Source organism: Eriocheir sinensis, chromosome 40 (assembly GCF_024679095.1).
Source record: "Eriocheir sinensis breed Jianghai 21 chromosome 40, ASM2467909v1, whole genome shotgun sequence".
Classification (NCBI taxonomy): domain Eukaryota; kingdom Metazoa; phylum Arthropoda; class Malacostraca; order Decapoda; family Varunidae; genus Eriocheir; species Eriocheir sinensis.
This window is the reverse complement of record NC_066548.1, coordinates 6,640,468-6,658,781: the sequence shown is the minus strand read 5'-3', so window position 1 is coordinate 6,658,781 and position 18,314 is coordinate 6,640,468. Positions and strand designations below refer to the sequence as shown.

The window sequence follows — 18,314 nt, the reverse complement described above, 5'->3', positions numbered from 1 at the left end:
ACAAGTTTCATTGTGCTAGGTGTTTTTCCCTTGGGAACTTTACTTTTAGTTATGGCAGAGGAAAAGTTTTGTGTTTGGAGTTTGACAAGTATCAAGTATGTTTGAAGAGAAAAAAAATCTTCCTTCTTTTTTCTAGCCAAATCATCACATACTTTCTCATTTGTTGGTGGCTTTCCTATATAGGAACTTAATAAATATAGTTACTTATTTTCTATTTTTCTATTATTGATCTATAATGAATAAATGTGTATTTTTATTCTCTTGTAAACTGACCAAAAACTTCAATAATTATCATTGTAAATAAAGATTAATGAGGCAGGTATAGTTACTGTTACCTGATTATTTAAAATAGTCTTGGTGTACAATGAGAAAGGTGAACTGTGGAACACTGAGAAACAAAAATGTCAAACCCTCACATTAGATGCTGAGCACCATAGACATGCAAATGCAAAGGTAGTCTCAGGTCATTTGCACAGCCATAGTAGAGTGTATGTTTGCCTTCACATGAAGTTACATTATAAATAACTCCATGGTATTTCTGCTTCAATAAACCTCCACTATTGTTATTTCAAGTGAGACTAGTGATGAACTGCAGCATGGGATAGAAGAACTAAACAGGGAGAGTCTACAAGTAGGTCTTTGCAACAAATAATCATCTAAGAGGAAGCTCTAGAAACTAAATGAGCATGTATACTTGGGACAAGTGATAAAAACAAATTCCACATTGGAACTAGAAATAATATGCCCCATGCACACAGGATACGGACATGATTAAGGGCTACAAGTTGAATACAAGCATTTGAAGTTAGTAATAATAGGGATACTTTTGGAATCATACCATCAACTGAAACTCTCATCAATAGCTATACTTATTGAGGATGGTAGAGAAGGAAGGTTAGTGGGGAAAAAAAAAATATATCAACCACTATCAAGTGCATCATAATTTCGTCCATATAAGAGATTGATAACTGTCAATTTTAATAATGAGAAAGATCGAGAACATAACCATTGCACACAACGAAAAATGCGGAACTCGTACATTTAATCCGGCTTTCCCTTCCTCGAAACTAGTTGGTTCCACGAGAAAGCAATGTAAATTATTAATTGATAAATTTTGGAGCATGCGCTATAGCTACGCGTGGCGGCAGTGCTCAACTCCGTCCCTTCGGTCCTTTCAGTCCGAAGTGAAAGATACCTAATCAGTCAGACACGCGGCCAGTGTGTAACAACCGGGTTACCACAGTTTTTCCCCAGGTTTCCATTTATAACAGTTAATAGACTATCCCAAAAAGGATGAACAACTGGGTGGGCAGCACGCCGACTGCCCAGGGATTCGAACCCAGGCCCGCGAATCCGTAGTCAGGGACGCCCCCCTCTCCGCGGAGGCGCATATACGATTTAATATATAGGGAATTCACAAAGTCCGATTTATAAGGTCTTATTATAAGGCTTGAGGCGGTTTAGGATACACCAAAATATCACCATCAATTTTTAGTTTATTAAATTATTTATTATAAAGTATGGATTCTAAACTGCCAACACTAAAAGAAGTCTAAGACTCTGCGGATACATTAGGAAAAGCTTTCAATTCAATGCAAGACAGTCATGTTGTTGATTTCATGTTCGATATAGATCCTACACCACCCCCTAACCCATCTTTAAATTTGCCCTCTTATGAGGTGGAAGTGCTATTTGACGACCGGGGCTCCTCCGGCGCTAAGGGGCCCGACCTTCCAGCATGTTGGAAGGGTCCGCCTTTGAGGTGGTATTGGTAATCATAGTTCTTGAGGCCTCCAGCAGGGCTAATAATTGTGTTAATCCAGTCAATCTTCTTGATTATGTCCGTTACTACAGTGACCGAATCTTCGCCACACACCGGGGAACCGAAGGACAGTATGCCGGCCACGAAGTAGTGCTCGTCCTCACAGTCGTGGTCATGGCAGGCATTGGGGCCCTCAGTGTTGTCCAGCGGGCACACCACAGCACCTCCGCCATCACCCTGGCTCGCAGCAATTATAAACATGTTAAATTATCTCCTCGGAGGTCTCTACTAACGTTTTCATATGGGCAACTATGATATGAGATCTAATAACTGCCTGCCCTTTCAAAAGTAACCAAGTCGATTGTTTGCTTCCAGATTTTTATTTATTTATTTATTTTTTTTTTTCAAAGTACTCACAGTGCAGGCATCTCTTCCATGTCCTCCGGAGATACACTTCTGACTGTCCTCGTTCAAGACGAACTCATCGCTGATATGTGGGATGGACGCGTACAGCTTGTCTGCACACTCTTCCTCGTCGGTAGGGTAGACCACCGATGTCGCTTTCAGTATATTGCTTCCAAGAATTGGCTGGCAAAACAAGAGTATAATTAATCTTCGTACCTGCTTTTGACCCGTTATGATATTTTAACATTTATAACCGTATTGGTACTAAAAACCTCTAAATATACTACCTTATATAGATCATCACCCCATCCAACAATGAAACATTTTTTATCTTCTTCAAACTTATAAGTGGATTCTGGGAGGCACGCCGGGGCAATGTGGGGCGTTTTCGACGTGTCAACTGGCCTGTCCATTTGCAGAAGTGCGATGTCGTTCAGGAAAGTAGCTTGGTTGTAGCTGGAAGAAATTTATCTTGATTAGCGAAGTACCAATTTGGTCTTGTATTCCATAAAGATTATAAACAATGGGAATACGGCTTGTATTCCATAAAGATTATAAACAATGGGAATACGGCTTGTCTAATGGCTTGTCTAATGAAATTACAGGTTTTTTACTAATTTTCCGGTTACATTTTACACAAAGAAAAAAAACTTACCCGCTGTGAATGAAGATCCTGGATATCAGTCTCTCTACGGCAGGGAAGAGCTCCCCCGACGTGCTGTACAGGTTCCACTCCCCAAGGTGAGCCTTCAGTCTGTTCATCTTGACACCTACAGAACACCCCCAATGTGTGATGTATCACTATAACAAAAGTTGCCGATACCCATCAAGCGTAGGGGTTTGCAGGACTTTTTTCACTTCTGAACAAACTGTGCCTTAAATCATGGAGCCGATGCAAAAAGAAACAGATTTATGTATTCACGAAAACACTGGAAACAACTGAATTTCTGAGAAACGCGTTCAAGTTATTATAGGAGCGAGCGCTGGCGCTGGACGAGTGGACTAGAGACTTTTAACGAGGCGGCGGAGCGGTGCAGAAAAATAAACTTTCGAACATGTTTTCATGGTTCTCCGTCTACTCCACTGCTTAGCCACGATTTTATTACACCAATCGTTTAGGTCAGTATGGTTACAAGTAAGTTCGCCACCAACGATGCCCTGTGCCACCTCCTCGAGACATATCGTGCTATACCGAGCTGGGTCACCGCGCTGACTATCAGCATGACGGGCGAGACCGCTAATGAAAAATTGTAGGGCCTTCACGGCTTCACTTACCCTTCACGCAGTGTGCGGCAGTGAGTAGCAGCACGGGATGTATCAGCGTGGCGCCGCAGTGGTACCTGTAGGTGGTCAGCTGCCTCGAGTACGGTGAACGGTGGCGCCTTTCCCGCACGAGCAAAGCCACCTGCACCAATGACGAACGTTGGGAAACAAATGATATACTGATCCCATTCATACAGAAGTACAATTGCGAATCCAAGCACTAAGGGCAAGTAGCCTAATATAACCCAGAGCAAGTAGCCTAATATAACCCAGAGCAAGTAGCCTAATGTAACCCAGAGCAAGTAGCCTAATGTAACCCAGAGCAGGTAGCCTAATGTAACCCAGAGCAGGTAGCCTAATGTAACCCAGAGCAGGTAGCCTAATGTAACCCAGAGCAGGTAGCCTAATGTAACCCAGAGCAGGTAGCCTAATGTAACCCAGAGCAGGTAGCCTAATGTAACCCAGAGCAGGTAGCCTAATGTAACCCAGAGCAGGTAGCCTAATGTAACCCAGAGCAAGTAGCCTAATGTAACCCAGAGCAGGTAGCCTAATGTAACCCAGAGCAGGTAGCCTAATGTAACCCAGAGCAGGTAGCCTAATGTAACCCAGAGCAGGTAGCCTAATGTAACCCAGAGCAGGTAGCCTAATGTAACCCAGAGCAGGTAGCCTAATGTAACCCAGAGCAAGTAGCCTAATGTAACCCAGAGCAAGTAGCCTAATGTAACCCAGAGCAAGTAGCCTAATGTAACCCAGAGCAAGTAGCCTAATGTAACCCAGAGCAAGTAGCCTAATGTAACCCAGAGCAGGTAGCCTAATGTAACCCAGAGCAAGTAGCCTAATGTAACCCAGAGCAAGTAGCCTAATGTAACCCAGAGCAAGTAGCCTAATGTGAGAGCAAGTAGCCTAATGTAACCCAGAGCAAGTAGCCTAATGTAACCCAGAGCAAGTAGCCTAATGTAACCCAGAGCAAGTAGCCTAATGTAACCCAGAGCAAGTAGCCTAATGTAACCCAGAGCAAGTAGCCTAATGTAACCCAGAGCAAGTAGCCTAATGTAACCCAGAGCAAGTAGCCTAATAAAACCCAGAGCAAGTAGCCGAATGAAACCCAGAGCAAGTAGCCTAATGTAACCCAGAGCAAGTAGCCTAATGTAACCCAGAGCAAGTAGCCTAATGTAACCCAGAGCAAGTAGCCTAATATAACCCAGAGCAAGTAGCCTAATGTAACCCAGAGCAAGTAGCCTAATTTAACCCAGAGCAAGTAGCCTAATGTAACCCAGAGCAAGTAGCCTAATATAACCCAGAGCAAGTAGCCTAATATAACCCAGAGCAAGTAGCCTAATATAACCCAGAGCAAGTAGCCTAATGTAACCCAGAGCAAGTAGCCTAATGTAACCCAGAGCAAGTAGCCTAATGTAACCCAGAGCAAGTAGCCTAATATAACCCAGAGCAAGTAGCCTAATATAACCCAGAGCAAGTAGCCTAATATAACCCAGAGCAAGTAGCCTAATATAACCCAGAGCAAGTAGCCTAATATAACCCAGAGCAAGTAGCCTAATATAACCCAGAGCAAGTACCTAATAACCCAGAGCAAGTAGCCTAATATAACCCAGAGCAAGTAGCCTAATATAACCCAGAGCAAGTAGCCTAATATAACCCAGAGCAAGTAGCCTAATATAACCCAGAGCAAGTAGCCTAATATAACCCAGAGCAAGTAGCCTAATATAACCCAGAGCAAGTAGCCTAATATAACCCAGAGCAAGTAGCCTAATATAACCCAGAGCAAGTAGCCTAATATAACCCAGAGCAAGTAGCCTAATATAACCCAGAGCAAGTAGACTAATATAACCCAGAGCAAGTAGACTAATATAACCCAGAGCAAGTAGCCTAATATAACCCACTGTATATAATAATCTTCATTCCACCATTCGCCACTCCACTACTTACGTGCCACGGGAACTCCCCGAAGCTGGTAAACCCTTTATCCCCCACGTAGCCCGTGGACACCCTCGCCATGTCGCTTGGAGAATGGAACCTCACCCCGCACTCCTGCGTGTAAAATTTTGGCAAATATGTTAAGGTTCTTGCTTCCATTTTTTTTTTTTTTGAATGGAAGAAAATGCAATACTCTTTAGGTATAAAAAAACAGGATTAGTATGTCACCAAATCACTGCCCAAGACATATTTTCAAGGTATAATAGCTACACCAAAGGCCGGATCCTAATCTCATACAACCAAACCTATCCACATCTAGTCCGCCTTGATTTTGTAAGGAGTTTAAATATAAACTAAGAGTGGTGACAAGAGCATTTCTAAACATCAAAATTTATACGAGCCCAAGTCCTCGAAGACAGAACCAGCAAGTTACCACCCACACAAATTCTGAAACTTTTAACTTTCACTAACAACAATAATCCCCCTCCCCTTACCTTGCAAGGAACAAATTAACTTACAGCTCTCGCGTATAGCCTACTAGCACATACTAACCTAGCTTCCTCTCATTCTTTTCCTGCCTACTAATAAGTACTCCCTGCTTTTATTTAAGAGGATTCGTTTCCGGATCGTTTGGTGTTCGAACCGGGTGTCAATATGAAGCCTTTTCAACAAAATACATATAACAAGGCTCTGAATTAATGCTACAGTGTCTATAGTCTTACGTTAAGAGTCCCTGATCCCCAGGACTTGTGGAAAAAATGCCCGTACTTACATCTTTGGGTCTGTACTTGCTCAGCAGTTCCCTGGCGAACGTCGAGAGGGGGTTCCCGTACAACCTTCCGTAGCGCTCATCGTAGTAATCCATACCGTACGGGCTCCTATCTTGCCTGTGACGGCCAGACCATAAATGTAATTAATATAAAATGCATTATAATAATTCTTTCACGTGCTAAATTACTACGAATATTGGTTAAGATTCGTATTATGTCCGTGCCAGTATCTCATTACCTACCTTATGAAACATCAGTGTCTCCTCATATATCTTTTCTACAAACCTTCAACAGTCATGGAAACGCTTTGAAACTCCAATTCAAGGACTTTTTTTTTACTCCTGAAAATAGGGGATAATGTTTACGATAGCGCGTCGCCTCTGGCGACGGGCGCGGCGACGCTGCAGCCGGTATTGCGAGAAATACCTCCTCGCTGAAATAAGTCACATATACATGTGGGGGGGTTGGGGGTCCAGAGGGGGGCGTAACCCTCCCTGGATAGAAGGGGGGGTCGAGGGGGGCGCAGCCACCCCGTTAGTAGGTCGTAAAGTTCGGTTGGAGTAGTTTAAATATGCTCCCCGACCCTAAACCCTCTGCGAGTTATTTTACGGCCGCGGCCGCCGCCAGAGGAGGCGACGCGCTTTCGTAAACATTATCCCCTATTTTCAAGAGTAAAAAAAAAAAAAAAAAAAATCCTTGAATTGGATTTTGAAAAGTGTTTCCATGACTGTTGAAGGTTTTGGAGAAAAGATATATGAAGAGATACTGATGTTCCATAAAGTAGATTATGAGATACAGGCACTGACCTAAAACGATTCTTTACCCGAATATTGGGTTTGAGTGGTGCTTCCAATGATAAGCCGGTTTTTTTTTATCTGAAACTAGCTACGGTGTGAAAATGTAAGGGTTCTTTCATAGACCTTTTGTAAACATTTATAGAGGAAGTAATAAGCATTTATAGAGGAAGTAATAAGAAATTGAAAAAAAAAAAAGCTTCCCAACGCGGCAGTTAACACGGATCATTGAGCATAAAGAAACGCTGCTAAACAGGTGGCAGCGCAATTGGGTCACTTTACTTATGAACTGTACCCTTACTGTCTAATGGAGAAATCATGTACATCATCTGCCCACATCACGAAAGGCTAAACTTTTCTGCGAGTTTCCGGCGAACAGAATTAACAAACTTAATACTCACCTTACCCCGTGATCCCCTCGGCAGCACACCCGGGGGTCGTTGACATGGCTCCCACAGGCACTAGGGCTCAGCGGCCGCACGACTGGAGAAATAAAGGAAGGTTATTTTGAACCCTCGCGCAGCAACCATACAGCAAAACTATCTCAAATGAAAAGTGGCAGTGTAATAATGGTCTACTCACTTCCGTTTCTGCATACGTGTCTGGGAACACATTCTGCATCCGGGGGACAGCCGTCATTGTACAGCCCCGACACTCCACCAACCCAACACACCACCAAACACGCGGCAATGACAAAAGTGGCGCCCTTCATATCTGGTTACCATCAACTCCTTCCTTGATCCCTTCCCGAGCCACACTGCGGGTGAGCAAGGCCCTCAGCACCAACCTCTGCTAGGTGGCCGTGACGTCACAGGTCATTGCATACTACTTAGCTGTACGCTCTTGACAGATATATTTTAACTTTATAATTTTGCAGTATAATCCGTCCGTTCTTCCTACGACATGCTTCGATTTGGGCTAATAATTAATAATCATAATTAACCTTTGATGGGAGATTTCGTTCAGATAATCCTAGCTCAGTCAACGTATTGGCAACACAAAACTGAATGTTGAGTCGATACAACGAAACGCGGTTCTTTCGATACATGAGAGTGGGAGAAATTAACAAGGTGAAACTTGGCAGGTCTGCCCTCTATTGCAGACTCCACCATGTGATTAACCATGCAATGTTTACTGCTTGCTTTATGACTCCAATATGTATAGTTGGACTTTATTTAAACTTCATACTTATACTTTGCTCTGTATAATGACACGACACAAAAGATCCATTCAATCTCCCTCATACTTCTTTGTCGACAGTTAGCTACTGTGATGACTCAACATTGTAGCCTTGAAATGCTATAATTATAGTTAATTTATAAATTTTCTTAAGGAAATGTTTGCAGCCTATGCCGATCTTGACAAGGCATTTCAGTGCATCGCAAGGCCCTATGGGATCTTCTGCAACTCCGTGGGATTTCTCCAGGACTGCTGATCCACTGACTGGGACTAAAAATGCTGTGAAATATGTTAATGGTGTAGGGGGTACCAACTGCTTCATTCCTGTGAACAACGGGACGGGAGTGAGAGCGCTGCGTCCTTGTCCCATCCCTTTTCAACATTTGCATAGATTAGTTACCTGCTCCCTACCTTAATGTATGGTTGTGAGATATGAACATTAAATAGCGGCTTGAAGAGGTGAAGTGGTGCCCTCTGGTAATGTTTCTGCGCAGATTCGCTATGCTGACTGTCAAGCTGGCTATTGTAGTCCACGAGACTGCTTCGAAGCCCATTACCGGCATAGCCCGTGAACGCCAACCCCGACTATGCGGGCATGTGGCGCGTAACCCAGACGTCGGCTCTGCTCAGCGGATTGAGCTATATAACCGATTTGATAATACAAGTTTCAGTTGATTAAATCAAACTCGTACTGTTGGGTAGCTTAAGATATCTACTGAATGAAGTGAGAGACATTACGCGTTTGACTTAATTATTCCACTGAAATTGGTATTTTCAAATAGATTATATAACCCAGTCCGGAAAGCAGGGTCGACTTCTGGGTAGTATTGTGCCACTGCCACATGCCCGTATAGCTGGAGGTGGCGTTCACGGACAATGCAAGTAATAAACTTCGAAGCAGTCTCACAAAGTTATCGCCGGTTCGACACAGTCATTCTAGTGATTCTGCATGGGCACATATTTCCAAAAGACACCACCTCACCTTTTCAAGTCACTTCTTAGTGTCCATATCTCACAGCCATACATTAAAATAGAGAGCACTAGCGAGTGGAAGATGTAGGCTATAGTATGTAGGGGCTGCCAGGCATTTGTCAAGTATTATAAAAATCTGTTGATTTTTATGTTTCAGTAAGTGTATTTTCACCCACATTTTATAAATCGTGAAAAGTCAATCTTTGATATTTTACAATAAATAATAACCCTATACACACACACACACACACACACACACACACACATCAAAGAGTGTGTAAATAAATTTCTTCTTACCTCAAATGTGCACTTTTTGCTGGATCAAATCTTCTTCAATAATTCTGGAGATGATATCAACATAGTGTAGAACTCCATATAAGTTTACTTAAAGTTCAGCTTTGTTGTTAGTGATGCTTTCAGTGTTGGGATTTTTTTATTTCAAATGTCCAAATCTTATTCGTGACAAAATGCACGTGTAGCAGATCAAGTATTCGTTCCTAGAATGTCAAATACGAATTGCACCATTTCTGACATTCGCTGGTGACTGATAACTCTGGCCTTGAAGTGAGTGAATATTTGCACTCATTAATAGTCTGGTGGTAGGTTCGACTTATACTACTCAGGTACTTTCTCACAAGTGTACTTTGCAATACAACTAAACTGATCACATAAACTTGAGTCAGAATCGAGGGTAGAGTTTGTTTTCAGAATTAAAATTCATATTTTTCTCAGCACCAAACCACATTGGAACTTTTCAGTGAAACCCTTTGCATGAAATCAAGACTTGGTGAGCTGATCGCTAATCCAAGTGCTGAACACATGCTTTTTAAAACTACCTCCACTGCTTCCTTCCTGACGGCTGAAGGATCACCTCGGCCTTCCTGCTCAAGTTTGTCCCCAAGTCTTCTGCCTGAGTGTGGCAAAAAATTGCATTATCTTTCTTTGACTGCAGAGTTTCCTTTTAAGGGGAAGCACCGCTTGTGGGACAAGTCCGTTTGTTTTCAGATAATTTCACTGATTTATTTTTGTTGTGAGAGATTACATCAGTGCCATACCTAAGTATCTCCTACAACATTAACTAAAATATTTCATATTTAGAAGTTAAAAACAGGTTTAAGTGGCCATATGATATCTTATCATTTAGGATTAGGGTTGGTATGATTGCAATTGTTAAACCATCCCTAATCCTAAATGTCATCTGGTCTCCTACATACATAACAGACAATGCATAAAATGTAGATTCATCCTGGATGAGTGCTTTCAGGATGTCTCAAAATAACATTTTTGGGGGGAAATATTTAAACTGTTGTACGAAAGCCAAACTCTCAGAGTGAGAAAGGATCAAGGCAACCTATGGCATTTAAAACTCGAAATACATATTTTTCATCTTTTTATTATTTCCAAGTGTCACTTCACCTTAAATTACAAACTACAATCAACACTTCCACAGCCAAGGTAGTTTTGCTTCCAATCTTTAAAGCCAATTGGTGAAAGTAAGCTGCTTGAGAATGAATATAATTTAACCATATTTCTGAATGTGGGTTGTCAAAAAAAAGTCTTCAGTATCACCAGAAATTTGCTTTGACTCTGAAACTACGATCTTAAACCAGGAAATATCTTAATTATTCTTTCAAGTGCCAACATTATTGCAAAACACCTTGTTTTACTGTACCCTTGCAACCGCTAACATTCTATCTCCAAATAACCAGAAAACTCTTTCAGCTCCCCTACACGAACACTGTGGATGGAAGTATGAGATATTAACTACAGGAGTAGTCTGGTCACCTTTCACTTTAGGATTCTCAGAAGACCAGAATCGGCAATATGTGTGTGTGTGTGTGTGTGTCTTAAGCACACAACTTTTGTAAATCTTGAACCACTGAGCAACACAACTCCTATGTCTCACAAAGCACCACAACTCAAGATATGTATGCTCATCAGTGACCTCAAAACAGGAATGTATTTGTAAAACATACTGTAGGTAACCAACTTTGAGGAAAACAACGAGTAATATTTGTGCACAGGTGCATAATTTTCTCAATTTGTGACTTTGACATGTCAACCTGAACTGAACCGAGATGCGAAAAAAGTCTAAAATGCCTTAAGCTGGGGGATTCCTATGGCTTGATGCTAGTGTCCACCTGCCCGTCTAAGGGGCCCAGTATCGAATCCCGAGCAGAATATTTGGAAGAAGATATAGTCTCCTGCATAGATCTGTTTCTCATGTACTTTGAAACGAGGAACTCCCCCCCCTCAAGATACTTGGTGGCTAACAGTGCATTCATTCCTGAAAAGTTCCCATGAAGGGGTAAAAAATTAGAAAGCCGGCATCTCATAAGGGGTCTGGCGCATCTCATGAGGGGTCTGGTCTCACTACTATAGAGAATGTGATGATTTGAAGAATGACAGAAGAAAAATCAAAGCACAAGAAATTGATCTAAGTGGGAGAAGGAAAACTATGTGATTTCCTGAGACACAGAAGAAGACTGCAAAATGCCTTTAGCCACAGGGTTCCCTTGCCTCAACAATAGTGTTCGCCTTCCTGTGTTGGGAGCCCAGGTATGCAAATCCTATGTGGAATGTTTGGAAAAATATTCATTCTCATGAATAGATCAATTTCTCATGTGCATCAAGACTGGGAGAAACCCCCATGATGCACCCACTGACTAGATTACACACAATGTACATAATAAATGTATATTACTATGAACAATGGTAACAAATGTATGTCGGGTGCAATATCAATATCACTCTTCTCTTAACTATAGTTCTTTTAGCTTTGTTTCATGAGACACCCAGCCAGCGAGGGATGCTCCGATGGAAGCTGACAATGTCCCCACTAACCCGGGGCCATGGAGACTGGCCTGCTGAGCTGCTCCTGCCACCATTGGGGTTACCATCCGGGCAACAGATGCAATGCTCTGCCCAAACCCAGTGACTGAGCCCACCTGAGGCATAAATGAAAATGAACATATTTAGCAATACATTCAGTGATAATCATTCATTACTGAATGAATACTATACTTTGTGATGACAGTGCTATTACAACACCCAGCTAGACTAAGATAAGCATTCAATTCACAAGAGTAGAAACACCCTTTTATTCCATTAACCTGCCAAAATACAGCCTGACTCACCTTTGATGGCTTGCAGCGGCCTATGGTGACTGCACTGCTGCTAACTCTAATGACAGCACTGCTGATGCATAGTGGCACTAGACACGCCACCAGGAAGGGCAACGATGGGGCAACACTAAGTCCAAGGAGGGCAAAACACAGTAGGATGGAGCTGTGGAATAACTCCTTTGTGGGGTTCTGATACAACCTGGACACCCGGCCAGTGAAGAATCCTGCCATCGCACTGATGATGCCCTGAGTGAGATAAGCATACATTTTACTGATGTCTTAACCACAAGCTTCAGATAAATAAGGAAATATGTAAAATATAGCAGACTCTATATAATGCAATTGAAAGAAAGTATGAAGTCTCTTACATCAGTCAAGAAGTTTTACATTCAATATTATATGCATACAATGAGATCTATTTATGCCATACAGAAAAAAAAAAAAAAGAGAGAGAGAGAGAGATATATATATATATATATATATATATATATATATATATATATATATATATATATATATATATATATATATCTGAATCGCAACAGACCTATGCCCATTCAAAAGGGAGATGAACAGTTGGGTGAGCTGGGAGCCACACACCTTGAGTTGGGATTGATCCCAGTTGGACTCACAGCTTTGTAGCTGGCATTACTACTTACACACACACACACACACACACACACGCACATGTGGAGACTGAGACAGACTATCCTTTTCAAAGTGTTTCTCTTTTCTGATATGTGGAAGCACGACATTGCTCACCTGAAAGGAAAGGAGGTATCCGATGATTTTTTGGTTTACTCCAAATTTTTCATTTATCAAGAGAGAAAAATTAGTCCTGTAGACAAGTGAAGAGAAGCTCAGGAAAAAACGGATGAGAAAGACGTCCCAAAAAATATCCCACTCAATTTCATTCATGAAAGAAAGTGATTGACAGATCCCTCCTTTTTTGGATTTCTTTTTAACATCTCTGATGCTGCCCTGGTCCACAACTTTTTCTGGGATGAACACGTAACACAACGCTGTGGACAATGAGAAAAGCATATTGAAATTAATCCAATAATGTCAAACACATTTTACTAGAAACACATGTTTTTATTTCAGACTTGATACTGCTACAGTTTAATTATTAATGCTGCCAAACAAGAATATATGAATAAAAAGAACTGTAAAAACTTCTGCCATGCCACCCCTCAAGGAAAGTTTTTGCATCCTTGCCATGCATAAATTAATAGATTGATTTACATAGATGTTCAGATAACATGGACTAAGTGGTCTGTCCTTAAACATAAGTGAAACTACACCAAACGGTCACCAAGATGTTACCTCTCTGCCTTAGCAGTGGTAGTAGTTGGTATGCTACCCTGACTTCTACTCAGAAGGCTTGGGTTCAATTCCCGGCACTCAGTGGTGTTCATTACGGGATTTTTTCACTGTGTTATTGCAGTTTCACTAAGGTTTTCTTCTGTTATATTCTATAACAACTTGAATTATTTGAATAAAGTATTATGGTACTCTGCCCCATAGCTTGTTAGAAAATTATAGAAGGAATTATGCCATTTCATCTCATCTACACAAGCAAACTGACACCAATGCTACCCTCTATCTAAACTCAGTTGTAAAGTCCCAATTACAGTGACCAAAGACTTGGCAGGCCTAAGATAAACAGCAATTATCATGTGCACACTTACCAAAGACAACTACAAACACGACTGCTGCCAGGTTGCAGACAACAGTGAAGCCATTATTTAGCTCAGAGAGATGCCCTGAAACATTTACTTATTAGATGACATGAAATAACTTACTTATTGTCACAATTGAATGTCAAGTGAATACTTAATAATTGTGAATCTCAAATAAAAATGGAGAAATACTAGACTGATTTCCCAACACTGCTTTCTGACTGCTACTACTATAGTCAAAGTAGGAAGTAAATGCAAAGCTACATTTAATAGTTTATACTTTAGTTGAAATGTAAAGTTTAGTATGCAACTCTATAGTACATCAAAATGATTAATGGTTATAACACTTGTAATAAATATCCACAATGAGAATTGAATCCTTACCTCCTAGCATAGGGCCAACAATGAAACCCATGCTGGACGTGGCATTGAAGGTACCAAAGACTTGTGACCTGTCCTGGACACGAGTGATGTCCACAAGCACAGCGCGGCACATGGTCTGGCTGTGCTTAAACACACCTGCAGGGACACATAGCTGTGAAAACTGTTTTGCAAGGATGTGCATTGCTTATATTAACACATAGATTATTTTTATTATAATATGATGTTCACTATGGGGTTATTTTCTTGATGAAGAATCTTACATAAAAAACACTTGTAAACACTATAGTTATACTGTTTCTCCTTATGTCTCTGTAAGTGTTTAGAGGATTTTAATTTTAATGACATTAGAAAAAGGAAAAACTTTTTGTAAAACTACCTTTTTTATTGTAAAATATTTATTTCATATGGAATAATATTTTATTCTAAACAGGAAAAGAGTAAATATTCCCTCACTAAAACAAACAAGAATTTCAAAATTTTGTCTTGGAGGTTCTCTTGGGAAAATTGCCTAAAGTTTTACTCGTACTATTTTTTCATGGAAGTACTATGAGATACATACCAGGTTCCCATTCTTAACCTCCTCTTAGATGTCTTGAATGACAAAGAAAATAGTAGAGAAATTTATGATGGTATCAGTTTGTCCATCTCCAGTGATTGTATTACCAAGGGGTGGATGACAGGGCTGCTGCACATTTCTATATGATGAAAAATTGAGGTTGAGCCTGATGTGGCTGTATCATGGCACAATACATTAGCAAGATAATTTCCTCAACATGCCTCTTTCACCATTTGATGTTTGTGAAATACCATACAGACAAAAATCATGTATATATATCCCATACCATCATGCTGTCCAATAATATGAACATCATTCACTAATTAACAGAGGTGGACACCCGCTAATTTTTTGTTAGTCTGCAATTCGCAATTCTGCTAACTTTGTTGGGCATTCCGCTAATCGCTAATCCGCAAATTTTCTGGCTTTGCCGGTCCACTATTGCTAACGTTAATAATTTTTTTAGTCCACTAATGAAGTCCACAACAGACTGCTAACCATTTTTTACTCTGCTAACCCTTTATTGGTATTTAAAAACATAATTTCCAATAAAATTACCTTATAATTTATATATTTATTTATTTTATATGTTTTATATATAACAGAAGTTTTAAAACAGCAAAATACAGAATCCTCATTACATATATTTCCAGGAAATTTCATTGTTGGCAGTTTTTTTAAAAGTTTGCGTGAGCAGGCTATATTTTTGGCATTCCACTAACTGCAAAACCGCTAATTTTTCAAATTTTCCACTAACGCTATTCTGCAAATTTTTATGTTAGTCCGCTATTAGTGGATTAGCGATTAGCAGACTTAAATTGTGGAATGCCCACCTTTGCTAATTAATAAAAAAAGCATTCTTTTTCAGACAGACAAACAGGCAGGGAAAGAGATGGACAGAGAGTAACAGAAATAAAGTGACCCAGGGAAAGTGTGTGTGACAGATACAAACCTGCTATAACTCTGGCAAAGATAATTAGTAGTAAGTAGTTAGAAATTCCAAGTAGCACATAGCTGAGAGCAGTTGCAAGAGTACACAGCAGCAGCACAGGCCGCCGCCCCATCCCGTCACTCAACCATCCCTGCATTGAAGAAAGAGCACCTAAATCCCGCTTCATGACTCCACACACAGAGGAGTAGGAATTTAACTTTCCTTAATAATACAACTCTGATGTTTATATGCTTTAGCATAATCCTTTTCCATTGTTTTAATTTTACATGCATCAACCCTCCTATTGATCTTCCACTTTTCCTATGCTCCCGTGATTTTTACCGTACATACACAACAATCATGTGGTCTATGTACCTATGTACATAAATAAGACAGACACTAGACTGAGTGGTTCATCTGTTCTTATTAGTAATCTTTATTTTTACAGCAAAGCAGGCAGTTCAAGGGAATAAAATAAAATAAAAGACTAATGGCATGGATAATCTTGAATCTATGAAACTGGAAACTGCACAAACTTAAAGATACTAAAGATATTTTCTCACTCACTGCCAAGGGACTCGACAACAGTTGTATAGCACCATAGAGGGACGTTATGCATCCAGCAGCAAAGTGAGATGTTCCGAGGCTCTTGACCACCGGCATGATCAGCGGCAGAATAAGACTAACTCCCATTAGATCCTGTAAAAATAATTATAGTGAAACACGTTGAAAATTTAACATTTTTCTGAAAAGTTAATAGAAGTTTAAGCTGTGAAGTGATTAGACTGGCAGCTAGTGGGCAGGGTTGAAGAAGCCATGATATGCCATTCCTTCTACCTAAAGATCCTGTTCTATCCTTACATATTTCACAATAACTTTTTGCTTTCCTTTGTCTTCAGGCTACTTTTACATTTTCATCATAACTAGCCATACGCTGAAGTTAGATAACATGTCACGTACCAGCCACCCCTGATCAATATAATGCCTCACAGCTTTTCCCTTGTTATTAGCCAAACTGTCACGTCCTTACAAGAAACCCCATGACGAAGATGATGTGGTGGGTGGTTGGCCTCATGATGGTGATGCCTCGTGAGTTAATTAGTCAGAGGTGGGCAAGTGCTGTACTTAGTGCAGTAGTGCGGTAGTACCGCATCACAAAAAAAGTACCGCACTACCGCAAAATTTCTGAAAATACCACACTACCGCGGACCGCACCAAAAAATCCTGCAGTACTTTTTTGTGGAACTTTGAAAACTATCGAAGACGACATTTGCAGCGTGGCATGCTCACAGAAATGTTTTCTTTTTTTTTCTTTTTTTTACAGTGAATCGGACTCAGTCAATCAGTATCAGTCATCAGTGATTCAATCATTCTGACTTTTCAGTTATTGTTCAAAATTAAATACTAAATAGACAGCCTAAACTACTGCGCTACAAGTCTTCTTTAACCCGCACGGTGGCGGCCATTTCAACCCCGGACCCGTCCGTGGTGCCGGCCGATTTTTCATTTTTTTTATAAGCTTAAAAACTCCAAAGCAATTGTAAGATAATGGAAAAACATGCAGAAAGTGGTTTAGCAAAGTGAAGTATTTTTTATTTTGACAACCGCTACTGCAGTACCGCACACCGCGTACCACACACTGCGTACCGCACTGGGAAAGAAAAAAATGGGACTGCCCTACCGCAACCGCACTAATGATTTTTCAGTACCGCGCCCACCTCTGTAATTAGTTACTTTTACTACTATAACATGTCAACCAATCAATATAATACCTCAGAGTCCTTTCCTAACTATTAACCAAGCTGTCACGTCCTTACCAGAAACCCCATGACGTGGATGATATAGTGGGTGGTGGGGCTCATGGTGCCTCGTGTTAATTACTCACTCTTACGCATACTATAACATGTCAACCAATCAATATAATACCTCAGAGTCCTTTCCTAACTAATACCCAAGCTGTCATGTCCTTACCAGAAAGCCCATGACGTAGATGATGTGGTGGGTGATGTGTTAATTACTCACCCTTACGCATACTATAACATGTCAACCAATCAATATAATACCTCAGAGTCCTTTCCTAACTAATACCCAAGCTGTCACGTCCTTACCAGAAACCCCATGACGTAGATGATGTGGTGGGTGGTTGGCCTCATGATGCCCGAATTAATTAATCACTCTTAATTAACACACCAACAGCCTGGCGCAACTGCACAGGCCGGGAGAGTGAGGCCCTTAAGCTTTCCCTCACGTTGACTGATGAACTGGCGATGATGTTTCCCGCGTACAACATTAATAAGAATAATTTAGTGAGTGACAGAAGTAAATAAACATCTGTTAGTGGCATTTGTTACTTGATCGTGATGTCACAGACAATGTTGCTCTTGCTCTTGCTGTACAGATTGCCATGATAGAGTGCGCACCCTCGTGGTTTAAGGGATGAAGTCAAGCAGAGCCGCCATGATGCTACGCCATCCTGATAGATTGATGCCATGAAAGACTGATGCCACTGATAGAGTTATACACTGATGGATTGATACCTGTGATAGATTGATGTCATGC

At 40.8% G+C, this 18,314-nt stretch overlaps 2 protein-coding genes and 1 long non-coding RNA gene across 6 annotated transcripts; 1 reads left to right on the top strand and 2 right to left on the bottom strand.

Moving 5' to 3' along the window:
* Positions 1-1,483: 1,483 nt before the first annotated feature.
* Positions 1,484-7,683, bottom strand: LOC127009282 (phenoloxidase-activating factor 2-like). Of its 2 annotated transcripts, none has more exons than XM_050882227.1 (9): positions 7,509-7,683; positions 7,328-7,409; positions 6,135-6,249; positions 5,375-5,476; positions 3,443-3,572; positions 2,823-2,937; positions 2,455-2,623; positions 2,180-2,350; positions 1,484-1,999 (listed from the first exon to the last, which is right to left on the bottom strand). In XM_050882227.1, exons 1-9 carry the CDS (start codon positions 7,636-7,638, stop codon positions 1,673-1,675), a joined length of 1,341 nt encoding a protein of 446 aa, XP_050738184.1. In that variant the 5' UTR covers positions 7,639-7,683; the 3' UTR covers positions 1,484-1,672. The 2 variants fall into 2 exon arrangements, with proteins under 2 accessions (XP_050738184.1, XP_050738183.1); XM_050882226.1 differs by having other exon boundaries at positions 6,135-6,256; positions 7,329-7,409.
* LOC127009285 (uncharacterized) lies at positions 3,580-4,317 on the top strand. Its single transcript, XR_007761779.1, has 3 exons — positions 3,580-3,732; positions 4,093-4,188; positions 4,237-4,317. It is a non-coding gene; the product is annotated as an uncharacterized LOC127009285 (long non-coding RNA).
* Positions 7,684-10,452: 2,769 nt separating the features above from the next.
* On the bottom strand, positions 10,453-18,128 carry LOC127009281 (major facilitator superfamily domain-containing protein 9-like). 3 transcript variants are annotated; one of them, XM_050882223.1, is made up of 8 exons: positions 17,864-18,128; positions 16,323-16,454; positions 15,777-15,906; positions 14,269-14,403; positions 13,894-13,968; positions 12,965-13,224; positions 12,215-12,448; positions 10,453-12,025 (listed from the first exon to the last, which is right to left on the bottom strand). In XM_050882223.1, exons 1-8 carry the CDS (start codon positions 17,906-17,908, stop codon positions 11,840-11,842), a joined length of 1,197 nt encoding a protein of 398 aa, XP_050738180.1. In that variant the 5' UTR covers positions 17,909-18,128; the 3' UTR covers positions 10,453-11,839. The 3 variants fall into 3 exon arrangements, with proteins under 3 accessions (XP_050738180.1, XP_050738181.1, XP_050738182.1); XM_050882224.1 differs by lacking the exon at positions 17,864-18,128 and adding an exon at positions 17,727-17,810; XM_050882225.1 differs by lacking the exon at positions 17,864-18,128 and adding an exon at positions 17,573-17,588.
* Between the last annotated feature and the right edge of the window lie 186 nt (positions 18,129-18,314).